Source organism: Psammomys obesus, unplaced genomic scaffold (genome assembly GCF_907164565.1).
Source record: "Psammomys obesus unplaced genomic scaffold, mPsaObe1.curated_primary_1811, whole genome shotgun sequence".
NCBI classification, from domain to species: Eukaryota; Metazoa; Chordata; class Mammalia; order Rodentia; family Muridae; genus Psammomys; species Psammomys obesus.
Genome location: NW_026591086.1, coordinates 55,668,912 through 55,695,736, shown reverse-complemented (window position 1 = coordinate 55,695,736; position 26,825 = coordinate 55,668,912). Strand labels below are relative to the sequence as shown.

At 45.1% G+C, this 26,825-nt stretch overlaps 1 protein-coding gene across 1 annotated transcript in view; it reads left to right on the top strand.

Annotated features, from left to right (window-relative positions):
- Window positions 1-26,581, top strand: part of Dct (dopachrome tautomerase) — a 34,343-nt gene extending 7,762 nt beyond the window's left edge. The window contains exons 2-8 of the mRNA XM_055609822.1: window positions 350-649; window positions 2,675-2,775; window positions 3,404-3,570; window positions 6,783-6,962; window positions 8,249-8,384; window positions 21,543-21,744; window positions 26,166-26,581. Coding sequence (XP_055465797.1) covers window positions 350-649; window positions 2,675-2,775; window positions 3,404-3,570; window positions 6,783-6,962; window positions 8,249-8,384; window positions 21,543-21,744; window positions 26,166-26,338 — 1,259 coding nt within the window. The 3' untranslated portion in view covers window positions 26,339-26,581. The remainder of the gene's footprint in view (window positions 1-349; window positions 650-2,674; window positions 2,776-3,403; window positions 3,571-6,782; window positions 6,963-8,248; window positions 8,385-21,542; window positions 21,745-26,165) is intronic.
- The last annotated feature ends 244 nt before the right edge of the window (window positions 26,582-26,825 follow it).

Below are 26,825 nucleotides of genomic sequence, written 5' to 3'. Positions count from 1 at the left end.
TCCAGTGCCCTCGTTTTTCCTTGATTACCATGTCGATAACATGATTTTCAAAACTAGACAGCTGAGGCTCTGGGTACAGAGCTTCCTTCTCTTCCTCCCCTCCCCTCCTTCTCTTTGGGTTAACAATAGATGAACGAATGAATGCATGAATGAAAGAAATGATTTCCCTACAGTAGTTGAGGCTGCCAGCCCTCCCGAGGCCCTGCGCTCTGCCCTGTGCTTTACCAGCCCGCCCCGCCTTTTCCCCGCCTCATCTGTTCTCTTCCATTCTACTGGAATTCCGCCTGAGAATTTTCTCCCAAAGCGTGTCCCCTCACGGCCTCTCCCTCTCCCGCTCTTCGTGAGACAGGGAACTTCGCCGGGTTTGACTGCGGAGGCTGCAGGTTCGGCTGGACCGGGCCCGGCTGCGACCGGAGGAGGCCTCCGGTCCAGCGGAGGGACATCCACGCCCTGAGCGCCCAGGAGAGGGAGCAGTTCCTGAGCGCCTTGGACCTGGCCAAGCGCAGCGCCCACCCTGACTACGTCATCACCACGCAGCACTGGCTGGGGCTGCTGGGGCCCGACGGAACGCAGCCCCAGGTCGCCAACTGCAGCGTGTACGACCTGTTCGTGTGGCTGCATTACTATTCTGTCCGGGACACGCTGTTAGGTGGGTTTCCCGCATCCTTACGGCCCATCACTAGAGCCTCGTGCCCGGGTGCGGCTCGGGGTGTGAAACCTCAAGCGAACTGCCAAACGCCGGCCGCCCGGGGCTCACTCGGGCCGTTTCTTCCTGTCCTGCACACACTTCAAACCTCTCCCGTTCATGCTCCTGGTTCAAAGTCTAATCCTAGCTCTCTGTGAAACTTAATCCTCAAAGGCATGAGCAAAGTGGAGGCAAATTCCTTCTGATTCCAGAAAAGAAAAAAGAAAAAAAAAATCAACTTTGGCTTCAAAGCTGGCTCTGGCCTTTTCTTCAAATTAGAGAATTAACTGAACTTAAGCCAAGGAGCGCAGCATTTTCTTGCCCTGAAACTGCAGCGTCTAGACTGGAAACGCAGGGACTCCTGAACCCACACATCTTTAGACTCTCACTGGAAGTTCACTCCAGTGAAAGGTTGCTCCCTCGTAGGACAGGAGGTTTCTTCTGGTCGCAGTTGTCACCATGGACTTTGATGTGGGTTTCGTGGTTCGAACCCAGGTGTCTAGGCTTACACAGCAAAGTGTCTTTACCTGCTCACTGGTCACAACATCATTTTACTACACACACACACACACACACACACACACACACACACACACACACACACACTGTGGTCCCAGTGTTCCCTGCCTCCACAACAATAATGAAAAATGACGCTTTTGAAAAATTGAGTGCTAAAACTGTGGGGACCAGGTGGGCCCAAAGGCACACACTTCATTAATCAAACAGCTTTGTTCCCAGTTACCATGGTTTGGGGAGAGGCCATTGGACCGCTCCACGACGCCTTGAGTCCATTCTAGACTCCTCTCTTAACACTTGGCCGTCTCTGCTGCTGTCCCTCCTTCCGGGTCCCCTCCCTGGGGCCACGGTGGACGGAATCATTGAGCACACTTGGGCTGACACACTCTCACTGGGCACCTCACTCTTTCACGCCCATCACTGGATCCTGCCCTTTGGCATCCCTCTCACTGTTTTGTGTAGAAAACTCGAAACTTTTCTGTAGCTAGAAAACATTTTTCAGAAAGGCTGCGTGGCCAACAGCAGCGACAGAAGCTCTGCTTTTAGCTGCTGTTGTTAAAACCTGCCTCACAGGCCAGCATCCATCTTCCTTTCTCGGTAGAGGAGCAGTCCCTCCCAGTTACCGTTTTCCTGTCATTACTCTGAGGAGTTTTCACTTTATGAGAAGAGAGCCTCTCAAGAAGGAAGGGAAACTACAGTTTCTGGCCCTGTCTAGGAACTAAATTTATATTCATGTCTGTTGAGCTCTCTGAAGCTGTTACAGGTACTTTGAGAGAACTAAAGCACGCTGAAGTTTCTGCATAACCACCAGAAGCTGCTAGGAAAGGCAGAAAGATGAGCGGGCAGCAAGAAGGGCGTTAAATTGCCCAGAGCGCTTCACTAAAATTGGCAGTTCCAGTGGCCAGCTAAATTGGTTCCAGCACACTTTTTTTTTCTTCTCTTCTGGTCTCAGTGACCATGCTTGCCAGCTGGTGGTTCTAACTGATTGATGGGTGAGGCAGAAATCTCAAAATTCTTTTTGGTTGTATAAAGGCTGCATTAGCATGAAGTGTGGTTGAAGTTGCTACATCATTAAGTAATCTCTACGTGTAAATTTATGCAATTTAAAAGTGCATGTCAGAAAATCTTTAAAATGCATTTCATTTAGGTCTTAGTGACTGACACTTTTAGACAGCATTTTATTGTAATGCATTGTTGAGTAAAAATTAAAATATGTAACAGGACAGTGACGCCTGAATGACTTGAGTTTCTGAGCTCTGTTAAAAATCAAACTTTTGAGAGATGAAAATGACTATTTTGTGCAAGTGTTAATTGCTCTTGAAACTCTTTTATCATGATTCTTATTGTTGCTTTTTAGTAGATAAATAGTTCTTAAACTAAGGCACCACAGACTTCTTGCACACAGATATACCATGATAGGGTTTAACTTTGTAAATACTCTGTTCTCTGATCTCTGTTTCCCAACTGCTGTAGGTCCGGGACGTCCCTACAAGGCCATAGATTTCTCTCATCAAGGGCCTGCATTTGTCACATGGCACAGATACCATTTGCTGTGGCTGGAGAGAGAGCTCCAGGTGGGCCAAATTGTGCACTCAGTATCTAAAAAGTGTTTGCATTTAAGGAGTACATGATGTTTGAGACGCCTATTTCAGTAGTAGCTAGTCAAGAAAATTAATCACAGCCTTTCAGATAGCTTTCCTTTCTATGCTGAGAAAGGAAGAACCTCAGAGAACCTCTTGACAAACTCCCTGTGTGTGATGACCCAGTGTTGTGAATAGATCTGTTGTACAATAGATCCCTAGACAATCGCCTCTTCCCAGTTCTTCCTACTTGCTACTCATTTGGTATTTTTTATTTTTCTGATGTTACATGTGAGTGAGATTCTGTTTTTCTTTTTCATCTGGTTTATTTCACTTAGCACAATGTCCTCTAGGTTCATCTACATCGTTGCAAATGGTAGGATTTCCTTCTGTATTAAAGCAGAACAATTGTATTTTACATATATGCACAGATGTATATTCAGGCTTACGTATTTATGTGGACATGTGAATATAGTTTTATATGTTGACATGTCTTTATCCATCTGATTGGTATTCCTAGCTTGAGTATAAATTTGTCCAAGAAGCAGGCCAGTCTTTGCCTGACATGCCTTTGTGTAGCACGTGACACGCCTAAAATGATGGGATGTACCTTTGCTTCTAGAGACTCACTGGCAATGAGTCCTTTGCTTTGCCCTACTGGAACTTTGCAACCGGGAAGAATGAGTGTGATGTGTGCACAGATGACCTGCTTGGAGCAGCAAGGCTTGACGACCCAGCCCTGATCAGTCAGGGCTCCAGGTTCTCCACCTGGGAGGTTGTGTGTGACAGGTAATGAGCACAGCTCTCGAGACTGTTTGTTCTTCCTCGGGGTGATAGACACTCTATTTCTTTACTTTTCTCTTTTCGTGGTACATGGGGTTATGTTTACATGTTTCTGAAGGCATTTTTTTCCTTGGGGATCAGGAATTTAAAGACTAAAGCTCTCAAATTAAAAAGTAAATGTATGAAAATCCTATCTGTGAGTTGAGTGTATTTGGGCAACATTCTGAGAGCAGGAGCACCATTTTACAGTCAGGAGCAGCTCTAGCATTCAGACATTTGCTGAGCATCAAGCACACCCTTGGTGATGCAACCCTGCTGGGAATACAAGGAGGAATACGATCTAGCTACTCTGCATTTACACAGACCAATCTGTGGTAAATGAATTACCAAGCAGTTTGAGAAGTGCTATAACAGGCGTGTGTGTGTGTGTGTGTGTGTGTGTGTGTGTGTGTGTGAAGCCAAGAAAAGAGGAGTCGGGACAAATCCGAAAGGGTGTGTAGCTGATGGTTCTGAGACAGAAAGGGCTGCAGACCCTGGCTAGGTGTGGGGGAAGGCAAGGAGGGTGTGGAGAGGGCAGGTCCTCTGTGGGGGAGCATCTTGCGTGGGTCTAGAGAAGCCTCTGGACAGAAGTTGCTGTATCTGGGTCACAGGACCCTGAGGAATTGTGTGGGACCCAAGCACAGACCTTGGGAGGTGGGAAGCTCAAAAACGTCTCTTAATCCTTGAAGGCTTCATGAGCAAATAAGTGAGCCAGAGTCCTGAAGAGTTATACCTTCAGAGTGTCCTGGACTCAATTCCCTTTGGGAATGCCACCTGCCCTTTGGGAATCTGTTTCAGAACCCCCAGGAGTACCTGACACCTTACATGGTACCAAGCCCTACGCACTCCGGCTTTTCCTACTTATGGCAATATCTAATTTATGAATTAGTTGCAGTAAGAGGCCAACAATAGCTAATAATAAGATAGAACAACTATAATCAATTCTAAGTAAGATCTGTGTGAAGATAGACTCGTTTTCTTTCAAAATACTTTAGCTTCTCAGTGCACTGTAGGGATATCTTAGAGCAGAGTTGACTGCAGGTAACTAACCATGAAAAACAAAATTGTGTCTCAGAAAAAGATTCCCCAAGAGGCTCCTCTGCCTTCCTTCCTTTATTTCTTTTTCTCTCCCAAATCCCCATGTTTTTCAGCTGTACTCTGTTTTCCCATCCTACATAATTTCCTACGCTGGGGCCAGCCCCACCCCAGGCCAGCATTACACGGGGTCACCCCTGCCCCGGCCAGCGCTGGTCCTGGGTGCATAGATGTTCTGAAGGGCCTGCCCTGGGGTATGTGTGTATTCTGAGGAGCTGGACACGGGAATTCATCTGTGTTCTGCTCACGTCCTGCAGTTCTCAGTCAGGCCTCACCTAGTAGGATATTCTAGATACCCTTGCACAATAACACTCATCCCCATAAACACCGTTTTCCACTGTGCCTTTGTCTGTGATATGAAAACAAGTGTCTGTGGTCATGCAAGTGTAAAGGCCATTGAGTTCAAACTGTGTTTTTAGAGTATTTGAAACATCTCTTAGTCTCCGTAGATGAAGATGAACATGAACATATTCCTATTTATCTTGGGGAATCTAGACAGGCTTGACTCTGGATCACACATTGGGAAATGATGCTTTGGGAGGTCTTTTGCTGGCTGATGTTTGGACCCTGACATCCTCCATCTTTGCATGTGTTCTCCTTCTAATCTCAATCTCCAACTATTTTCCCTCACTCTTTGAAACCCATGCAGTGATATCTTAGAACCTGTCTCCACGCATGAACTAACACATCTGCTGGTGAGATTCCAGGCTACCTCTCAGCCTCACATTAATTTCCAACTGTCTGCACACAGTTCCCAATCTGGTTTTTATTTTCCATTTTTAAAACTTATTATTTTGCAGCCTAGAGGGAAAGCTTATTGGTTAAGAGTATTTGATGAGAATTGTGTAGACTGAAACTAGAGTTTCAATCCCTGCACACACATGACAAGCTGGGCATCCCAGGCAGGTCTGTAAGCCCAGCTTCGAGGAGGTGGCGAATAAGAGGCTTGCTAGTGCTAGCTGGCTTCCTGCCAAGGAAATGTGACCCTGTTGTAGAAAATGACAGTAAATGGCTAATAATGTTTATTACGAAAGCCTGTAAATGTTATAGTGATATTATCTAACCTGATAGATTTTAGATAAGCCTTATTTTAGGCAGGGCAGATGCTAGCCTCCTAAACTACCCTTTCTCTCACTCCCACACCCCATGCCAGCTGCTCTCATCATTCCTATCTGGGCCACTTCCCATCCATAGTCCATAAATACTTGATTGCGTTTCTCCTCTGGGATGCTTCTCTCCATGCCACACCATGGTGGCTCGGCCTCCTTTTCCTTCTCCTAAACCTCTCTCTTCCTTTCTTCTAGTGAGCCTCTATTCCTCCAAGCATGTGAGCCTTGGCCATGCTTCCCTAACTTCTGCCCTGTCAAGGATCACAAATGTCATTTGGGGGCATGTGTCTGCTTATAAAAGACAGCAAGCAGACCTCAGGGGGCAAAATAATTAACAGTAAAATACTGAGCATTAGACCAGGCCATTACATGACCCCGCAGGTTTGTGGACACCCACGCACACGTATGCATACACTCACATAAATAACTATATGAACTAAAATTATTATTTTAATTATATAAATTACGGGGTATAATATTGATAACTGTGTATGTGTACGTGCATATACGTATTCCGTGTAGGACATCAAATTAAGGTATTTAAGACTTTACTCACCTTAAATATTAAAAAATCTTATTACTACATTTTATTTGTATAATTTTATCTGCTTTTTTCTGGCTTCCTGTTTGTCTCCAGTTGGTCAAAATGCTTTCCCCAGCTCTGCACAGGTAATCCTCTCAAACTGGCTTGGTTCGGTGTAATGGAGATAGTATGTTCTCACTGCCTTGCTTGGAAACCCTGTTCCTGTCTTTTGAACGGGATAATAATTACTATCACCTTTGCTCCTGTACTCATGTTTTGGGCACCCACATATTTGAAATGTCTCTGTCCATGATTACCTTTAAGGGTAATATATTTTTTTATACCCACTAGACCTTGTAAAGTAGCTAATGACCATGACCCTCACTGATTTTCTTGGATCAAATTCATGATACCAAGTTAAGACATATTGTTTTTAAACCTATAAATCTTAGCTTGGATGACTACAACCGCCGGGTCACACTGTGTAATGGAACCTATGAAGGTCTGCTAAGAAGAAACAAAGTAGGAAGAAATGGTGAGAAGCTGCCGACCTTAAAAAATGTGCAAGATTGCTTGTCTCTCCAGACGTTTGATAACCCACCCTTCTTCCAGAACTCTACCTTCAGCTTCAGGTGGGCACTGACCTCTTCTACAGCACCTCAGACCAGCGGCCCTCAACCTTCCTAATGCTGAGAACCTTCAATACAGTTCATGTGTGGGGCCCCCGGTCATAAAATTGTCTTTGTTGCTACTTCAGAACTTTAATTTTGCTACTGTTATAAATCGTAATGTGAATATTTTTTTGGAGATAGAAGTTGGCCAAAGGGGTTGTGACCTACAAGTTGAGAACCGCTGCATAAGCCCATCATACTTGTAGTAGAAATGGGACCAAACGGAACCAGGTATTGGCAAACACCTGCAAATCTAAATATCAGAGAAAGTCTTAAAAACAGGATAAGGAGGGGATGATGCTGAGAAATGTACTCTTACCAATATTGCAGTTTCATTAGCTTCTACATAGGCTGTTCAATGTCATCCTAGTTTCTGATTTCGTTATACATACAGGCATTAGCTTAGCAACCGAGGCACCTCACTAACTATCATACTTTAGTAATGTTCATAGTTTTCATCATTCACTTCTTACTTAGTTTCTTAAATGTTGGCATTAGAAGTTCATCAGTCACAGATCTTAGTGGTGTTTGACTTAATACTGTGAGTTTTTCTAATTTACCTCAAAGTATTGCACAGCATAATAACCTAATACTTGAAACTTTAATAACCAGCCAACAGTTTCCTCTCATCACAAAAGAATGGTGCTGAATATGTATGCAAAGAAGGTTCTAACAAAAACACATGAGGTGTCCAAGAAATGGAAGGTGATCTTATCTCTACAAGCCCCACACCCCATTTATCCACTGCATAATCAACTGTACCAGCGCTTGGAGCTGGTACTTGGCGTGGACAAGGCCCTCAGAGTGGTGTCAAAGCAGGCAAAGGGCTGGAGAATAGTGGTGCACAGCTTTAATCTATTTCAATGAGAAATGCGGGCGGAAGAGTCCACGTTGACTCAAAATTCATTTCCTGAACTCGGCTCATGTGTGGGGAAGGGTAAAAGGCCCTGGTCATAAAAATGTGAAGGAAGCACAGTCCCTGTCTTTTAAGGGTATAGAAAACAGGAATGAAGATACATAGTTATACTGTGCACAAAAGAACCATGTAACGCAGCAGGGGCAAGGGCAATATTGGATGAGCGCCTTCTCTCATGGGAGAGTGGTACAAAAGGCTGAGGTGAGAGAGGTGGTAGTCAGCGACAGACAGGACCTCTCCCACCCTTGTCCAAACTTAGATGAGAAGATGCTGGGAGTGTTGAGACCTTGGCTGAGCTTTATGAACTCACCCACATTCTGCTCACTCTCAGGAATGCTCTGGAAGGGTTTGATAAAGCTGACGGAACACTGGACTCTCATGTCATGAACCTTCATAATTTGGTTCACTCCTTTCTGAATGGGACGAATGCCTTACCACACTCAGCTGCCAATGATCCTGTTTTTGTGGTAAGTTCAAAGAATTGGAACATATGGAGCTGTGTCTACATAACCTACTGGATCCACTGGCTTTTCCGTGCAGTGATGGTTTGGTGACGCTTCATTCTGTGTCCACAGTATGGTCTCTGCATATATACATTGATTTTAATCCACAGGGAAGTATAGCTAGGTAGCATATGAAGCCCTTACTCAGAAATCAATCCTTTAGGAATGGTTGGATATAGATAAACTTTACCAGGAGTTCACAGTCCAGAGAGAAGTATACAAGTTAGCAAAATTTTGTCAATAATCTCACAAAATGTGTATCATAAATTAACATAACTGATTTTTCCTGGCTAATGAGCAGTATTAAAGACTGTTAAGCTCACACAAACCACCTTCACTTTGTTGCCTGAAGGAGACAAAGGCTTCAGTAGCCAGAAGAAAGAAAGAAGCAATGCTGGCTGGTTGCGGACCACAGATGCTCTCAGCCACAGTGGTGATATAAAGCCCAGGTTTGGGATCACTTACTTTATGTGGCTTCATCCTTCTACGACAGGAGACAGCCGTTAGAGACAGCTGGCGCTGTGTGCTCAGGGTCCTTATGGCTCTTTCACATCCTAAGCACAAGCAATTTCTTTGAGAAATCTGACTTCAGTCTTACTTTTAAACAAGGAAAATTTGACAATGCTTGGCGGTTATCAATTTAAACATTCCAAGTTACCCTAGTTCTTAAAGGTAAGTTTGCCAAGGACTTCTCTTGAGATAACTTGAATGAAGACTGTGTCAGCTGGGGTCACAGTATTCGGCTGCCCATTACAGTGTCTTTCACCCTGGGGACGTGGCTGGAAAGCAGACTCCTTTTCTATGGCTTAGTTACCCATGGTCAGCCATGGTCTGAAGGAAGACGAAAGTTGAAAATGGTACAATTAGGTATTTTTAGAGATAGTTCACATTCATACCAACTTTATTACAGTATGCTGTTATTGTTCTATTATTTTATTACTTTATTATTCTCTTACTATTCCTGGTTGTCAAGTTACACTTCATCACAGGTATACTTGTAGAGGAAATACATAGCATATTTGAGGCTTGCTATTACCTTAGGTTCAGGTACGAAATGAGGGCTTGGAGCCTATGGCATCTATTTCCTTCCATTACTGATGGGTTATTAAAACTCCTTACAGGGAGAGAATGAAGGTTGCTCAAAATGTTTTAGCCAATGGGCGTTAGAAACTGTTAAGCTTTGGGTTTGTGCCAGATGATTTGTGGAGAGAGGCAGGGGAATTTCACTCCAGGTCGATCCTGTCAGGAAGAAAGGGAGATTCTATCATTAGTACTCAAAGCACTTGTCCATAGCAAGACAGACTAGACACTGTTTATTGGTAAATCAGCAGGCAGTCATTTGTAGCAGACAGCAAAGAGGACACTGGGTATTTTGTCTGTGTTCAGACATGCCTATGGGGTTGCATTGGCTTGGTACTGATCTGTCACAGTCACAGAGGGCCCTGTCTGCTGCTGCTGTTCTGTGGAACAGTTTATGTCTGACAGAGCGCATCCAGACCTAGCTGACAGTGCCAGGAAAGCTCCTAGGCCAGGCTGTGTTTCCTTTCTCAAGAAGAGCGCACTAAGGTTGGCTGAGAAGATTTACAGAACAGCTATACAGGTTTTCCACTGCTGACCTCCAGGAGGTGCATGCTTTGGAGACCCTCAGCTCGCACTGCCTGCTCGCCTGCTGTCTTCAGAGCTGCCTGTCTTACTTAGGTGGGTGCTTTAGCATCCGCCAGAAGAAGAAATGTCTCCTTTCGCCCTTTAGACTTTTGATAGTAATTCGGATTTCGATTCTTCCAGAATTTTACCAATGTGTCTTAGCTTGCTCAGAGTGTTGTAACGACACAACATTGACTTGTTAGCATAGACAATAGCCGCTGTCCTGGGCAACACACCCATCACCAGGTGAAGGCTCCTGTACTAGGTTCTCTTATCTCTGCCACCAGTATCTGACAAAGAGCAACAGGAGGGGAGAGAGTGTGGGGGTACAGGTGATGGTGGTGGAGAAAGCATGGCGGCAAGGCTGCCAGGGTGCCAGTCGAAGTGCATCCACGGACAGGAAGTGTGTAAACAGGAAGCAGGACCTGCCTGTAAAACCTCACAGTCCTCCAGTGAGCCACTTCCTCCAGCCAGGCTCTACCCCATAAATGTTCCATTGTAGCCTCCCAACCAGCACCACTAGGTGTGAATTAGGTATCCAAACACAGACATTGACAAGGACATCTCACATCCAAACTGTTCTCCTCCTGGGCCTGCAGGCTGTGATGTTGGGTGCTGGAAAGCGAGGGGAAGTAAGCTCTCTTCTGCTATTGCTGAGAAGACACCAATCCTGTCCATCAGGGCCCCACCCTTCAGACCTCAGCAAACCTTAGTTTCCTCCTCTCAGGTCACATTTGTAAATGTGGGCACATGGATGAGTGTGAACTCTAGGGAACTCACCATTTCCTCTCTTCACCAGTTTATAGAAGTTTGTCTTTGTACATTCCTGGGGGGACACTGAATTTTGCATCATGCTGATTTGGCCCTGACTTGTTCAGTCTTGAGACTGTCGCTGAACAGTATGGGGCCTTCGTTTCCCATCTGCAGGTCACATGCTTTCTTCTCACAGCGGGAAAATGCCGTACTGCTTAAAGTAACTTCACCTCAGGATGATGCGCCGATGCTGCAGACACCCCAGAGATAACTGAATGTCATCATTAAAAATAATATTTTTGTTATAGTCCACGGGAGAGAGTTGTGTGTGGGCTTGAATTTCCAAACCTTGTTTGAAGTTCCTTGTCTTCCTCTCTGCTGGTGCAGGTCGTCGGGCCCTAAGGCAGCCGACGCGCAGTCCCAGGGATTTGGACCTGTCATTCGAAAGGGAAGTGGGGAGGGAAAGTGTAGTTTCCAGTGGTGTTCAGCTGGCCCCAGTGGTGGGAAGGCTGCAATCTCCCAGGAATAGATGGACTCAATAGGGGCCAAGATGAACTCAGAAAACCCCAACGTCAAAGGAAGAGGGGTGTGAGCACTCCTTGTAGGAAGTGCTTCTCCTTCTGGGTCTGGGTAGCCATCCTACCTGATGGCGTTGTCAGCAGTGTGGACTGCTGGTCTCTGTTCCTGACCAGGTGGGGCTCTGCTGTGCTATCTCCCCGCTGCTGGCACTGGCTGAGGTCTCTTACTCCACGTTTTGGATCATTTCCTAGGCCGTCAGCACATGCCCAGATTTCTGGTACCCACCCCCCTTCTCTGCTCCTCACCGAGATGGAGTGTGCGCCATCGACTGCACGTTTGGACACGCACTCCCTTCTTGGAAGGGGAAGGCTAGGACTTCTTCTGTCAGTATTTCAAGTTATCTTCACTAGGACTGTGAGGGCTCTAACACATGGGCACGAGACCGCAAACCGTCCTCTGCTCCTAAAGGAAATATTGGCAATGCCAGCAAACAGGTTTTCCGTAGGAGTGCTGTCTCTGGGAGGAAGCCCACGAACCCCATTAGAGCCTACAGGCACAGGCCACATGCTTTTGTGAGTGACCACATAGGAAAATTGGGTGGTTCCCGGGCCTGAGAGGACTCTGGGGCAGTTGCTTGATTACGCAGTTCTCTTCTCTCTCCTCTCCACCTCCTCCATTGCTCTTGCTCCATCCCTGCCCCCTCCCTTGCTTCTGTTTATTTATTTATTTAGTGCCAGGAACTGGACCCGGCTTCTAGTGCATGTTAACAGATGCTGAGCTGTCTCCCCAGCCCTTATCTATGGCATGGGAGCAGCCGTAGACAATGCTCAAATACTGAGTGTAGCATCCCAATAAAATGCAACATAGGGAAATAGCCAGCAGGCTCATGTGGTACTTTTTGCCCTTTTCTTATTTCACTTAATGCTATGAGCTCATATGTATGAATACATGTGCTCACCCCCCCCACACACACACACATTTACTTTGCTGGCTCTTAAACTAAGGGAATAGCATTCCTCATCTAAGGGAATAGCATTCCTCATCTAAGGGAATAGCATTCTTCATTTGCACCGGGGTTAAAGGGCACTCTTCCTATCCTCTCAACTTTTCCTCCCACCTTTCTTGTTTTCTGTTTTGCAATGGGGTCTTACTATGTCACCGACACTGGCCTTGAACTTAGAATCCTTCTGCTTTCTCTTGTGGAATATCTCTACACTCATATTCTTTTCCTGCCCTAGGTGAGAACCCACATGGTAACTTTGCTAATAAAAAAACCACTGCAGCTTACATGAACTTCAAGGATACTAAACTAGATATTTAGTTGTCTTGGTCTTCACTATTTTTAATATCTTCCATATTAAAATTTGGGGAAGGCGTGGTAATAATAATTGTATATATACCAAAAAAAAAGTAAATAAAACATAAAGTCAGAGCCTTTCTTTGAAGATAGAGGGAATAGCTTTTTGGCGCAGGTTTCAGAACACACACTTACTTAAGGCTGTTTATAAAGAGCTTTATGCTGAAGCCAATTCAGCCTTAAATGATTTTTCGTACTGAGATTTAGGTTAAACTATTTTAGTTGATGGAGTTATAGCCACAGGTTTCAGATTCATGCAACTTATGCAACTGTGCTGCATACTGCTTTTTATTAGAACTATTTTTTTGTGTGAAATCTCTTCAATCAAGAGAATTACAAAGTTGTATAGGATCCCAATAAAAAGGAAGAGAAGGCAGAATGTTAAGATGGAGAAAAAAAAAAAAAAAAGAACCTCTGAAGCAATGTCTGGAGTTCTAATAATTCTTATAAGTTGCAGCAAATCCACACATCATAGAAAATGAGGTTAGCCACAGGGAAGCTAAGCATTGCTCTCTTCTGAATTAAATTTAGATGTAGTCCAGAAAATCTGAGAAATGGTGAAACCAATACACTGTAAAGTTAAACAGTTACCTGCTGAGAAAGAAGCTCTCTCTGGAAACAAGTGACATTCTTCCCAGGGCCTCTGGACACGTTTCCTGGCAGCGTCTTAGAAGAGGCTGCGCAGTCTGTCTCTCTATTGCAGATGCACCTGTGTTGTCCTCCTGAGCTGAACAGAAAGCAGCACGGAATGATGTTATGTACCTGTGATCTCAACACTCATGAGGTAGATGCAGGAGGATCAGGAATTCTAGGCCATCATTGATTACATAGTAATTCCAGAGCTAGCCTGGCCTACATATGACTCTACATTAAAAAAAAAAAGTGACTGAACAGTCTTTCATTGTACATAGACACCACCTTTTAATGTAATGTCATATTTTAAGAGGCAGCTTACGTGGTTTGAGAGATGGAATCCAGGCGGAAAGCCTACCAGCTGAGCTGCACTCCCAGCCCATCCTCCACCTTTTAAGGTCAAGTCTGCTGTTGTGCATGCAGGTGGGTTCCCCATCTTGGCAATTGTGAATAGCATGATGAGAAGCTGCCAGTGTCCTTTTCATTCTCTCTCCTCTGGATGTGAACACTGTGGCGGACTCTGGGAGCACACAGCAGTCCCTTTTCTCATTTTTGAGGACTTTCTCCATTGTTTTCCATCACGGGTTTGCTAATTTTACACCAACACCATATGAGCATTCATCTTTCTCCACAGCCTTACCAGCCCTCGAGAAAGAGAGCCGGCCTCTCTTTCTGGCTCCAGAGTTATCCTTTTTCACAGTTCGCGTGATGAGTTCTAAGCTCTTTGAGTTGGTAAGGAAGTCCATGAGGTAACTAGGTAATACTAGTTAGCTTGTGTGTTGGTTTTCCACCAAATATACTACAATTCTAAGTTGACTAAGACTCCAAAGCTAGTCTTATCACCTCCCCATCTCTCTCTGCCATCTAGGTTTTGTCAGCTGACATAAGTTAGAATTATCTGAGAGGGAGAAACTTCAATGGAGAAAAATGTCTTCTCAAAGTAGACCTGTGGGCTAGCCTGTGGGGCATTTTCTTGGCTGATGATTGATGTGGGAAGGCCCAGCTAAGGACAGATGGCACCATCCTTGGGCAGAGTGCTGGGTGCATAGAAAAACACAGAGCGGGCCAGGAGAAGCAAGCTAGCAAGCTGTACTTGTTGGTGGTCTCTGCTTTGGTCCCTGCCTGAGTTCCTGGCTTCTTTTCATGATGGCTACAGTTGCAAGCCGAAATAAACCACTTCCCTTCGGGCTGTTTGTGGTCACCGTCTTTGTTACAGTGATAGGAGCCTGACGAATAGTGTGGCTATCTAGGGATGTGAGCGCATGTCTGTGCGCATGCGTGGCCCAGAGAGCAACATGAAGTGTCTCGGCTGTCCTTCACTTACTGTGTGAGACAGGGTCTCACAGGGTCTGGAGCTCAGGATTCAGCTAAGCAGGCCGGCTGTGGGGCCCTGGAACGCATCTGCTTCTGAGCTCTCTGGAACTTTAAGGTGTGTGCTCATTAGCACCCGGCCTCGTATGTGGGTTCTGGGATCAGGATTTCATGCATGCTAATCATGCGCTCCGCCAGTGGACGGCACCTCCAACCTTCCCTAAAAATTTGAGGTTTGGTAAGTTATACAAGAAGGATTTATTTAGCTCCTGTTCTGGAGGTCCGAGGATGTAGCGCTGAGATCTGGAGTTGAAGGCCTCAGGTAGTGTTGACTCATGGTGAAGACAGAAAGCAAGAAAGCATTTCTCAAGAGTGGAAGCACAGAGCTGAGGAAGCCAATCGTACTTCAGTAATGTCTGCTCTAGTTAGTCACAGCTCAGTACTCACTGCCGGCCCCAAAGGGTGTTAGCTGGAGAAAAGTCGCACAGGACTTAGTTCCCACTACCTCTCAGCACCTTTACGCTAGAAATTAAAATTCAACCTTAATTTTGATCGAGACAAATCACGCTGAAGTCACAGCAGGCATTTAGTAGTTTCTAATCTTTTGATTTATAAACAGCCTTATGATAAATAATGTAGAACAGGTAAGGTGACAGGGTAGATTCCTGGGACAGAAGGGTAGACACAACAATTGGACATTTGATAAAAACCCTGAGTTGCACAGAAGGCTGAAGGACTGTCCCGCCTAACTAAGTGACAGAACACCCTCATTCTTAGTCCCTTCTTTTGTCACTGTGTTCTTTGTCCCTGTGCTGTCTTGCCTTTTCCTCTTTGCTAAGTTGAAGCTTTAATTTGAATTTCTCTTATAAATGAAACTCAATATCTTTTCTAGGCATTTAAAAACCTTGCTAACATTTGCTCCTATGTGACCTATGTGTTCATTTCATCATGACTTCTATACAATTTTTAAAGAAATCACAAATATCCAATAGAATCAGAATTAATGAGATTGATCTGTTTTCTAAATGACTAACAAGTTGCTACATTCTTTGTTTTGATGTTTTTAATGGAAATCCTAATAACACATTCATGTAATTTTTAAATTTTCATTTTTTTTTTTTTTTTTTTTTTTTTTTTTTTAGTTTATAAGAATCTGGTGTGGTCATTGACAGCACCTCCAGGCTCCCCCTTACAGGCTCAGTGCTTTTCTCTTAAGGCCGGGCGTAGGCCAGTAGAGTGCGCGCATACTTGACGTGGGTCCCCGGCTCAGCCCTCCAAACCCTCTTTTCCATATTGTTTCCTGTTAGTAAGAAGCTGTTTGTTATGAAGTGTTTGTTCAGTGACAGCTCCTCTTCTAGAGGTGTAACACAAGCATAACATTTTAACCTCACGACACTCTGCTAAGCCGTAGCCCTGGTCTGAAATGTGGAAAGCTCACAGTTTGGGGAAGCTGAGGAGTACCCCACCAGCTAGCAAGCGCCAAGGCAGAGTCTCCCATTCACACGTTTCCTCCATGTTATTCTTCCAACGATTTCGCCTTTGTCAGTTGAGACAGTTCTTAACTTGATCCCATCACAATTGCTTTTATTATAGCTGACCTAATTTAGTGCTGTTAGGTCATGCTCGGCACAGTTAACACTAATTGGTGAAGGGCATGTCTGAATAATTTTTCGTGGCTTCTGAAAAGATGGGGCCATTGATTTTATTGTATTTATGCTTCGTAAGTGTGGTGTGGACTTTCAAAATATGCAGTTTAATGTAAGGCTGGGTCTTAAGTAGCATTGTCTGTGAGTAAATTCTGAAGAGCTGAAGTGCCATCGAGGATGGCTGACCACCTCGGGCAAAGGCCTCTGTGGCCTCAGTCTGGGGGTGTTACTTTGTCAACACCAGGCTTTGTGAGTAGCCACACATAAGTTGAGAACTAAGGCCTGAACTGAGTGTGCTTCCTTACCGGTCAGATGAAGTATGGCTGTCGTGCTCAGCCATACTTTATGTGCACACCTGGAGGTCTAGCATCAACATCAGTTCCCATCTCCCAGGGTTCTGATGATTCCACAACAAAAAATGGCCTGCAGCTAGCTGTGGGCAGACTGGCTCTGAACGCCACCACAGCGCTCTCTCTTCAGCCTTCACTTCCTGTGCTTTGAACTGGCCACCTCTGTGAAAGTTAATCCTTAATAGCAGAACTCCGTCCCGCCTAACCTTTGTGTTTGCTCGGAATTTTCAAAATTGTACACATGTTCCCCTTTACATGTCATAATATATGTATAGGTATATATGCATAAATATTTGCACACATATATTTCATATATGGTACCATCATGCACATTTAATATAATGATTTCTGTATTTTCTTTTTCATGTGTATGTGAGTCCTTGCAAGTTTGTCTGTTCACCGTCTGCATTTTGGTGATTTGGAGGTCAGCAGAGGAGGTGTGTGTGTGTGTGTGTGTGTGTGTGTGTGTGTGTGTGCGCGCGCGCACGCACAGGCACCTGTCCTGTAGTGTATCGTCATGACAGGACCACTTACTGAGTCAGATCCCTCCTTCCACAGTGTGGGCCATGGGTTTGAGCTGAGCCATCTTCCCCACCCTTCTGGTACTCAACTGTTCTTTTTCCTACAAATGTGCGTTAGTTCCTTTAGGATGCTGTAACAACAGTGCCAGACCAGGCTCAAATAACCGGCGTTGATTTCTCACAGCTCCGGAAGCTAGGAAGTTCAAGGGAAAGCATTGTGTGTGTGGTGAGGGCCGGCTTCGTGCTCACAGAGGCTGTGCTGTTGCTGCTGTTGTGCCTTCACATGGCAGAAAGCAGGAGAATGTTTGCTGGATTAAAGGCACGCACCACCATCACGTCTAACCTTAAAGATGTTGGAAAAGGAATTTTTATTTCTATGTCTTTCACCTCTAAAGTTTTAAATCAGAGCCTAGTGCCTATATGCCCGTGTGCCGCTTGCCTCCTGGCTTTTAAACAATCCCATCTGAACTCACCTCTGAGTTCCAAGTCCAGAAGCTGCGACAGTGACATGTTAGCACCACAGCAGCCTCTCTGATGGGAAGGATGTCTTCCGGAAGGCTGGCTTGGGAGCTGGTCTTTCTTTGATAATGTCTGCACCTATTTGCAGCTAGACTCAGCTGGCCATGACTTCTCTTCTCCAGGTGTAGAGAGGCTTCTCTCTCCTTCAGTGTGGCAAGAACCTGAATTTCTAGGCATCCGAGCTCAAGCCCTTCACATGAGCTCAAGCCCTTCAGATGCAGGCCTCACCCTTATGTGCATTTGTGGTATTTTCTTGCCTGTGAGAACAATGTGTGTGGCTGACTGCTTTTTTCCTGCAGGGTTACATTACAAAGATTCTTAGCCATGCCCTCACATTTCCTTCAGCAGTGTTTCTGAGGTGAGATTTACTATTTCCCTCCTCACTTCTTGTATTTATCTTTATTTTGCTAGAACAAAGCAGAAAAGAGCTGTGCAAAAATTTGTCATGTTATTTCTTAAATACTAAATTTTTAATACCAAACTACAGTTATGTCTCTGGGTAGTGCTTAAGGGTCCATAATAATATACGTTTACTTGACTTTTGCTCCTCAGATCTGACCCTGAAATAACATTTGGCGATTACAGCAATAATGCCCAACCTAATTTTCAACTTGTGTCTAACAAAGATGCAACTAAAGTCCCAGAACGAGCACAGGTTTCTTGCTTAGAAGCAGGGTCCACGGCCTTAGCAAAACCCCCATTGTACAGGCTGCACTGCTTCTCTTTGTAGCCTGTGGATAAGTTACTACTTGCCGTATGTTTATTGTAATCTTGCATCTCTTCAGAACACGCCGCTCCTGTCTTTTATTGTGTTCTGTAAATTGGGCACTCGGTATGTCGTTCCTGCTAGAGCATTTATTGTATGTTTTATGGTCCTTATGAGACCTATTGTCTTTCATTATTTTCCTCCTTTCTTTTATCTCTGCCAATTATAAATTGCTTTAGAGTTTTGTCTGCTTTCTTTAATTATATGCTTTGCACTGGGAGGTTTCTACTGTATTCTGCAAGTTATTAGCCTCTTGCAGCACAGATGCTGAATCTTCTTTGTGTCTTGAGTTCCTCTTGTCTTTTTCCTAATCACAATTTTATCTCCGACTTGGATTCAGAGATCATAAACCTTCATAAATGGCTTAGGAATGCCAAAGTCAAATTCTATACTTACTCCCCCTTTTCACTCTTGAGGATATACCTGAAAACTGATTTCTTACTGTGGCTGGTCTTGAGAGTTAGATGAGTGATTGAAGCAGGGCGATTGATTGTGTGGTTAATACGTGGTTTAAGAACTCTGGCTCTCACGTGCTTTAATCCCAGCACTTGGGAGGCAGAGGCAGGTGGGACTTTTAGTTTGATGCCGGCTTTAAAGGGCCAAGGATGCGATGGAGATGATGCTGGCTCTAAAGGCGGAGGATGGGCTGGAGATGATGCTGGCTCTAAAGGCCGAGGATGGGCTGGAGAGGTGGCTCAGCAGCCGCGTGTGCACTGCTCTTGCACGTGACCTGAGTTCACAGCCATGTCAGTGTTCACAGCTGCTCTGAGCCCAGCGGCAGTGGTCTGCTGGGTCTGCAGGTACCCTAGCACACATCCCTGGCCCTTAGGCACAGGGGCACACATAGAATTAAAGACAAAATAGACATTTTACTGTAAGATGAGCTCTGGCTTTAGAGCTGGGTTTCCTGTGTTCAAACTCTCGCTCTATCATATACCAGCTGTGTGCCTTTGGACAAATTTATTTATTTATTTATCTATTTATTTATTTATTTATTTTTCTTATTGGTTACATTTTGTTTACTCTGTATCATAGCTGTACCCCGCTCCCTCTTCTTACCACTTCTGTATCCTATATTCTGGTTTAGCTTGTGCTTCCCCTCATTGCAATACTGAAATCCTAACCCTAATCACTCAGTACATAAGTTCTTGAAGTGTAATTAGCTCATATTAGAAAACAGAAGGTCCCCAATCCATTATGCAAGGCGTGTTAGCCTACTTCCTGGCACTATAACAGAATTCCACAGTCTGGGTTAATTGTAAACAATAAAGGTTTATTTTGTTTATGGGTTCGAAGGCTAGAAAGTCCAAGAGCGTGGCCCTCTGGCAAGGGCCTTTGTGCTGTATCACAGCATAGTGACGGGGTCGGGGGGGAGGGCAGCGTGTGAGTATGCTTCAGACAAAGGAGGGAGAACATTCTTTTTGAGAAAATGGCTTCCATAGCCACTCACCCCTCAGTCACACCCCTAACCCATCCACGTGCTCAGAGCCTTCATGACTACCTCCACTAGAAACTGGATTTCAGCATGGGTTCCCGAGAGACATTAAACCATAGCAAGTGATGTCCATAGAACCAGAAGTCTAGACGTGGCCAGTGCACACATATGAAGGTGATGGCAAAGATGGAGGAAGCAGTTCTGCTAACATCTGCAGTTTAGAGCTGGGGACAAGGAGTTTGTAGCGTTTATGGGTCCAGACTGTCATCCTGCCTTACAGTAGCCTGAGCATTTAATGAAAGTAGCATCCATTAAATCAGGTTGTTTTGAGGTTTTCATATGTCATTATTCATAAAGTTCTTAGGGTAGTGTTTGACATAGAACAAGTACTAACAATATTAATTAGTGTGTTTATTAAGGGCTAATTATGTACCATATGCCTTCCTAAATGCTCATCTTTTATTAGCTAGATCTACAAAGTTGTGAAGACAGAGGTACAGTAGCCTGCATATACTCATAAAATAGGGATTCCTTCATTCTTCTCCTGTAAGTCACTGCTTCAAGTTAAGCTGGTAATAGTTGAGGTGCTGTAACTGAAGCCATAGCCACCATCTGCTAATGTTTCCCACACAACGAAGCTGTTGGAGGTTCTGTGTTGTCCTCTCCATCAGGCTTGACACTTCTGTGACTGTTTAGTTTCCCACAACTTCTTATGAGTTTGGGCAAAGACTTTGCAATGGCTTCACTGAGCCAGTGCAGACAGGATCTCAACTCATTTGTAGTCTGATGGAGGTAGATGCTGGGGCAGCTGTAGTCTCATGAGCCTTTCTTCCCTTTGGCATCTCTGTGTGGCTGAGTTGGGCTCCCTTTCCAAATGGTTGCCTCCAGAGAGGCGGGCCTCATATATGGTGGCCCTGAGCCGACATCCCTAGGGCATAGGAGGAAGAACAAATGCTCTCCTTGAGCACCCTGAACTTGCAGTCTAGGAATGACAGAGGAAGCTCCGCTGCCAGATGGGAAATCTCAACTGAACTCTAGCTTTTACTCCCTGTTAAAAATCAGGGCTGTGCTTTTGGGGATTGCGCTGGTGATGTTTTGAGACATATAACGATTGCAGTATTTGAAAAGGATTTTACAGCTTCTTTGAGAAAATAAAAATGAGTGTTCTGTGTATTCAAACGTTTTTATACTTTTTATTGCTGTGCAATACAAAAATTCAAGGGAAGGATTTGTAAAACAAGTAGGTGAAGGGCAAACAAAATCTGAAAATCCACTGTGATGTTTTTATTTTATTTTATACTAATGGCAAATGCTACCTAGCTCTTCTTTTCTGCTAAGCTAAAAGATCAGAATTTTGAGGAAAATATGTATTTTTCATATTTTCTCTTCTTATGAGAGTAATAATTACCATGATAGACTTCAGGTCTCGGATGTCTCCAAAGCAGAGTGAAGTCGGCAACACGGACGCTTACTTGTCCACTTGATCAAAGGGTGTACGGTCTCCTGTGAGGAGGTGTGTCCTCATGTCACTGCACGGTTCTCAAAACGCCAGCACACATCACCAGGGCCACACTGGGGGCTCCGGATGTGCCCGTGCTAAGAACTACGCTCCACGAGGGGAGGCTGGGGCTGGTGGCCTGATCAGCACTGTGTCCGTCTGTCTTGCAGGTCCTCCACTCCTTTACGGACGCCATCTTCGACGAGTGGCTGAGAAAAAACAACCCTCCCACAGATGCCTGGCCCCAGGAGCTGGCACCAATCGGTCACAATCGGATGTATAACATGGTTCCCTTCTTTCCACCAGTGACTAATGAGGAACTCTTCTTACCCGCAGACCAGCTTGGCTACAGTTACGCCGTTGATCTGTCAGGTAAGAACAGTTCTAAGTGGCTGACTCACTCAGCTTCTAAGAGAGCTTTTGCCCTCTCTCTGTCTTCTTAATGTAAAGCAAGACTTTACATTAAAGTTAATTGAAGCATTCAGGCCGAGTTAAGTTTATTGGCTGTTTTTGTGAATACCTCAGATTTAACAAGATAAGTCATTAAGCTACCAATTAGACAGCAGAAAGGGGCTGGCTGTGGACCATTTGGGAACACTAAGTTGTTCAGGGATATCATTCTACAGAGGCCCTGTCTACTCTTTTGCTTGATTTGACAGTTTTCATCTGAACTATTCAGATCCATGAAAACTTCCCCATGGCTATTGGAATATGTCACCAATGAAGTCAAAGTGACTTTTACTCTCATGTGTGGACAAGGATCTTGGAGTGATCTCATTTGCAGGCAGAGTTGGGATTAGTAAGACAAGCCTGAGATTGCCACAAGCTACGAAGACCAGGCAATAGCCGTTGTGGAAAGTAATAGAGCATAGCATTGTAGAAGATTGTTATTAGTGCTGTAAAGCCTTCGGGAACATTCGCCACCATGGGTTTAAAGGTCAGATGTTGTTTATTTGTTTGGCATTACTTTGCAACTACACCAGGTGTTTTGAATCATCCTTGACTGCACTAATGTGGTACGGACAGGTTTACCCAGGATGACATTGAGCCTCAAACTAGGCTGCACTCAGGTTATGACGTTTTCAGATCCATGCTTCCTCACTCTTTCAAACTGTAGATAATTGAAAAACTGACTTCAGCTGGTTGAAAATAGGAAAGGTTATCTTTATTAGTACACATGGACACCGTTTTCTCTTTTGAACAGGTCCCAATATAGCTTCACAGATTCTCCACAGAATCTCAGGGAAGAAAGGAGAGATAAAACAGAGATATTGTAATGTGTTGAGGAGCTTCAGAATAGAACCTGCTGTTGGCCTCCTCCCACCTGTGTCTGTCACAGCCCTTATTCTTAGCCCACAAGGTGACCGAGATGACTTCAGAGCGCCTCTTGTTGCTCTCCAACATGAGAAGCTCTTAGGTACTGGCATCTGTCTGGTTTCCCTTCTGCTTGGCACTGGCTGCTTCCTGTTCTTATTAATTTGGGAGGCATCCTTTTAAAACTTCCTTCTCTTTGCTCTTGGATTAAGCCTAATGACAGTTAAAAGATTTGGGCACCCAGTTCTGCCCTTATTCCCCATGTCCACCTGTCAATTAGCAGATATCATCTAAGTACCAAATATGCCTAAATCTAAATATGCCTAAAATCTATCAACTCACCAGATGATACCAAACCATGGAGGCTGATTGATTTGGCCATGAACTGCATACTTCTGCTTGGGGGAATGTAAGCAAGGGATGTTCTTGTCTTCAAACTTCTATGCTCATTGGTGGTCAGCAGCCCAGACTGACAAAAGAAAGATTAACAGGAGAAATACGATGCTCTTCTTTATATGGCATGGGGCTCTTTCTCGGGCACAAAGGAAGACCCGTAGAGGCCAATGGCCCGGGAGCTTAGATACCACTTGAAGCCAGGAGTGAGAAAACACGGAGATGTGACTGCACAGAGAACAAACGGCTTGCCTCTGAAAAGTGGCGAGCACTGGAAGGAAATCCGTGGGGAAGCAATGGCAGATAAAGCTATTTTTGCAAGTCTCTGCAGTTTTGTGCTTTCACAGATGACAATTTCCCCTGGGGGGTGGATTTCTCGCAGTCCTTGTTTCTTTTGGGTTTCTGCCTTTAGTCAGCCAAGAAAGCTCTACAAGGCAACATTTGCTGAATGTCAAATGCCTTTATCTCGAAATGACCCTCTATCTGCAGGCTTGTGGGTAGAGATACTTGGATCCTCTTCCGACCAAGGGGAGGAAATGGTGAGGGACTCGGGAAAGACTTTGGTGTGTGACAGCTCTAAAGCTGGACTTGAGGGGCCTGGTAGCCGCCAAGTCGCAGAGCAGGTGTTTCAGACTGAAGGAGAGATGGGCGGGGAGTGCACAGGTGGCTTAACTGAGGGCCGGAGGAGGAAGGCTTGATCCCTGAGTGCAGCGTGTTGGCAGGCTGAGTGCGGTCAACTACAGCGAACCAAGCAGTCTGGGATGCCTCCAGAATACTTTTAATTTCTCCGGAAAAACTGCCTAGACTTTCCGTAAGTAAGTTAGTCTTCAGCGCCAACCAGATGGCTCTTCTGCAACTCTCCTGTGTTCATGGACTTGGATGCCTTTTCTTCTGCTGACACACCTGTGCTTGGTCTGTTTCTTTTATGGGTTCCAGTAGTCCTAGTTTCAGAGTGTGGGAAGAAATTCCTTTGTCCCCTCCCCCTGCTGGGCTGGAAGGGCCTGGGCAGAGACCCCGGGACTCACGGAAGCATAGGAATCACCGCACATTCATTATAACATCTCAGTTTGTAAAACAAGAAATGTTCTGTAGACAATGGGAATGACAGGCACAGACAAAGGTGAAGGTGCTGTAATACCACCAAACTGCATTAAAAATAGCTGTGATGGTACGAATCTGTATTATATGTATGTTAACACAATTTTTTAAAGGTGAACAGGATTTGGGCAATAAGAGGCAGTCATTTTGAGAGCCTCATTAAGGAAACGGCAGAATGAAAATCTGCAGTTTGTTGGTTTGTTTTGGGGACAGGATCTCGGCGTGTTGCTCTGGGTGTCCTGGAGCTTGCTCTATTCTTTGCAGACCAGGCTGTCCTTCAAACTCACAGAGGTCTGCCTGCCTCTGCCGCCCAAGTGCTGGGGTTCAAGGTGTGTGCCACCATGCCTGCCAAAACTACTGGTTTTAAGAAGTGTCCAAATGGGTCCTCTAAAAAGGGGAACAGGGACTATTTCTGACATGAACTCAATGGTGCGCTCTTCGACCCACCCCCCCCCCCCCCCCCCCCCCCCCTGAGGGAGGAGCAGCCTTGCTAGGCCACAGAAGAGGACATTGCAGCCAGTCCTGAAGAGACCTGATAAGCTAGGGTCAGATGGAAGGGGAGGAGGACCTCCCCTAGCAGTGGACTTGGAAAGGGGCAGGGAGAAGATGAGGGAGGGAGGGTGGGATTGGGAGGGAATGAGGGAGGGGGCTACAGCTGGGAAACAAAGTAAATAACCAGTGATTAATATAAAAAATAAATAAATTAAAAAAAAGTGCTGTAACTAGGTTGGGGATTTAGCTCAGTGGTAGAGTGCTTGCTTAGCAAAGGCAAGGCCCTGGGTTTGGTCCTCAGCTCTGGAAAAAGCAAAAAACAAACAAATAAACAAACAAACATACAAACAAAAAAAGCTGCAACCAGCTCACAAAAGACCTGCACAAGATCATTCAAGAGCTTCACAACATGAAGCCAGTCTGCAGGTTTACACTGAGCCGGGTAGTCTCATAACCGAGGTATTGTTGACAGTCGATAGATTCTGACGAAGAGAGAGAGCGAGTCTTCTTTAAGAATGTGAACCCTGATAGGTGTGCCATGCTCCAGAGGATGAGCCCATGTCCAGGAGTATGACCATCACAAATTGGACCCAGGATCTTATTAAAAAAAGAACATGAAGCTGGGTATGTGTGGGTGAGTGGAGGGTGGATCTGAAAGGAGCTAGGAGAAAGGCTGGAAGATAAATTCTAAAACACAATGCAAGAAATAAAGAATTAATAAAACATTACATTATGAAAAGAAACAAGTTCTAAGTAGTAACAGGTGCTCCTAGGTCCTCCAGGAAAGGAGAGAGAAAATTCTGTTGGAGGGATACAGTCAAGACGGCCTGGCAGGCGTGGGCCTGGAGAAGGGCGAGAAGGTGATCTGTCATTTAGATGAGGGTCAGGTGCGGATAGACAAGACGGAGCGGAGGGAATGATCTCCTACAGCAGCTGATATGTTAAAGAAACGTCACACGGACATAACTATTTTAAAAATACATTATTTTCCTGCACAGTGCTATCAAGGGTGGGCGGAAGATTAGATTTCCTGACTGAATCACCGTGGGAGAGGCTTAGGTTGTACTCACGACCGTTCGAACGGATACAAAGAGTCCGCATGTGCTGCTGAGGGCTCCTTTCAGGAGAGCCCACCACAGGGTAGGGACAACAGCAGAATTTCCTACTGAGGGTTGTTCACTTAGCAGAAACACAAAGATCATCCTAGTGTTCGTGTCTACATGAGTTTCTAACTTATTAAAGCAGTTAAGCGTTTCCTTAGAGGTTTTGTTCAGCATCTAATCATTTATTGTAACAGATTTACAAAATGCAATAAATAACCGCTTCCTTGGGAAACAGTTGTGGATATGATAAGCAGTGAGTGAAAGAAGATAAAATTCTAGCAAAGGGCAGTTTTGTTTTGCAAACAAGTATATATGAGAAAGGGAAGAGTTTTAGAGGAGTGTTTGGCTGAGGGACTCATAACCGCAGAACCTGCTTATCTGCTTTTGTTTCAGTGCAAGAAGCTCCAGTTTGGACCACAACCCTCTCGGTGGTCACCGGAACACTGGGAACTTTCTTCTGTGTCTTGGGGCTGCTGGCTTTCCTCCAATACAGGAGGCTTCGAAAGGGATACGCACCCTTAATGGAGACGGGTCTAAGTGGCAAGAGATACACAGAGGAGGCCTAGTGTGCCCTGGGGAGGAGGCTGCCCAGTCCTGAGCTAGGCAGTCACTCAGCACGTGCTCACTGACCTTGGTGAAATTCTCCAACATGTGCCGCCCAACAGAAGTTACTTAGCTGTAGTTGCTGCTTTGCTTATTACACACACACACACACACACACACACACACACACACACACACACGCAAAATGCTTGGGTCTGTCACCATCATCAAAGTAAGATGTGGCTAGTTATCTATGACCTTTGATTAAAAGCACTTATGCTGATGAAGTGTCTTTCTGTTCTTAAAGCACCTCCAGCCACCACCACCACCACCATCACCACCACTTCCATTACCACCACCACCACCACTGTGCTCATCACTACCACCACTTCCATTACCACCATCATCACCACCACCACCATCATCACCACCATTGTCATCACCACCATCACCACCATCGTCATCACCACCATCACCACCACCACCACTACTTCCATTACCACCATCACC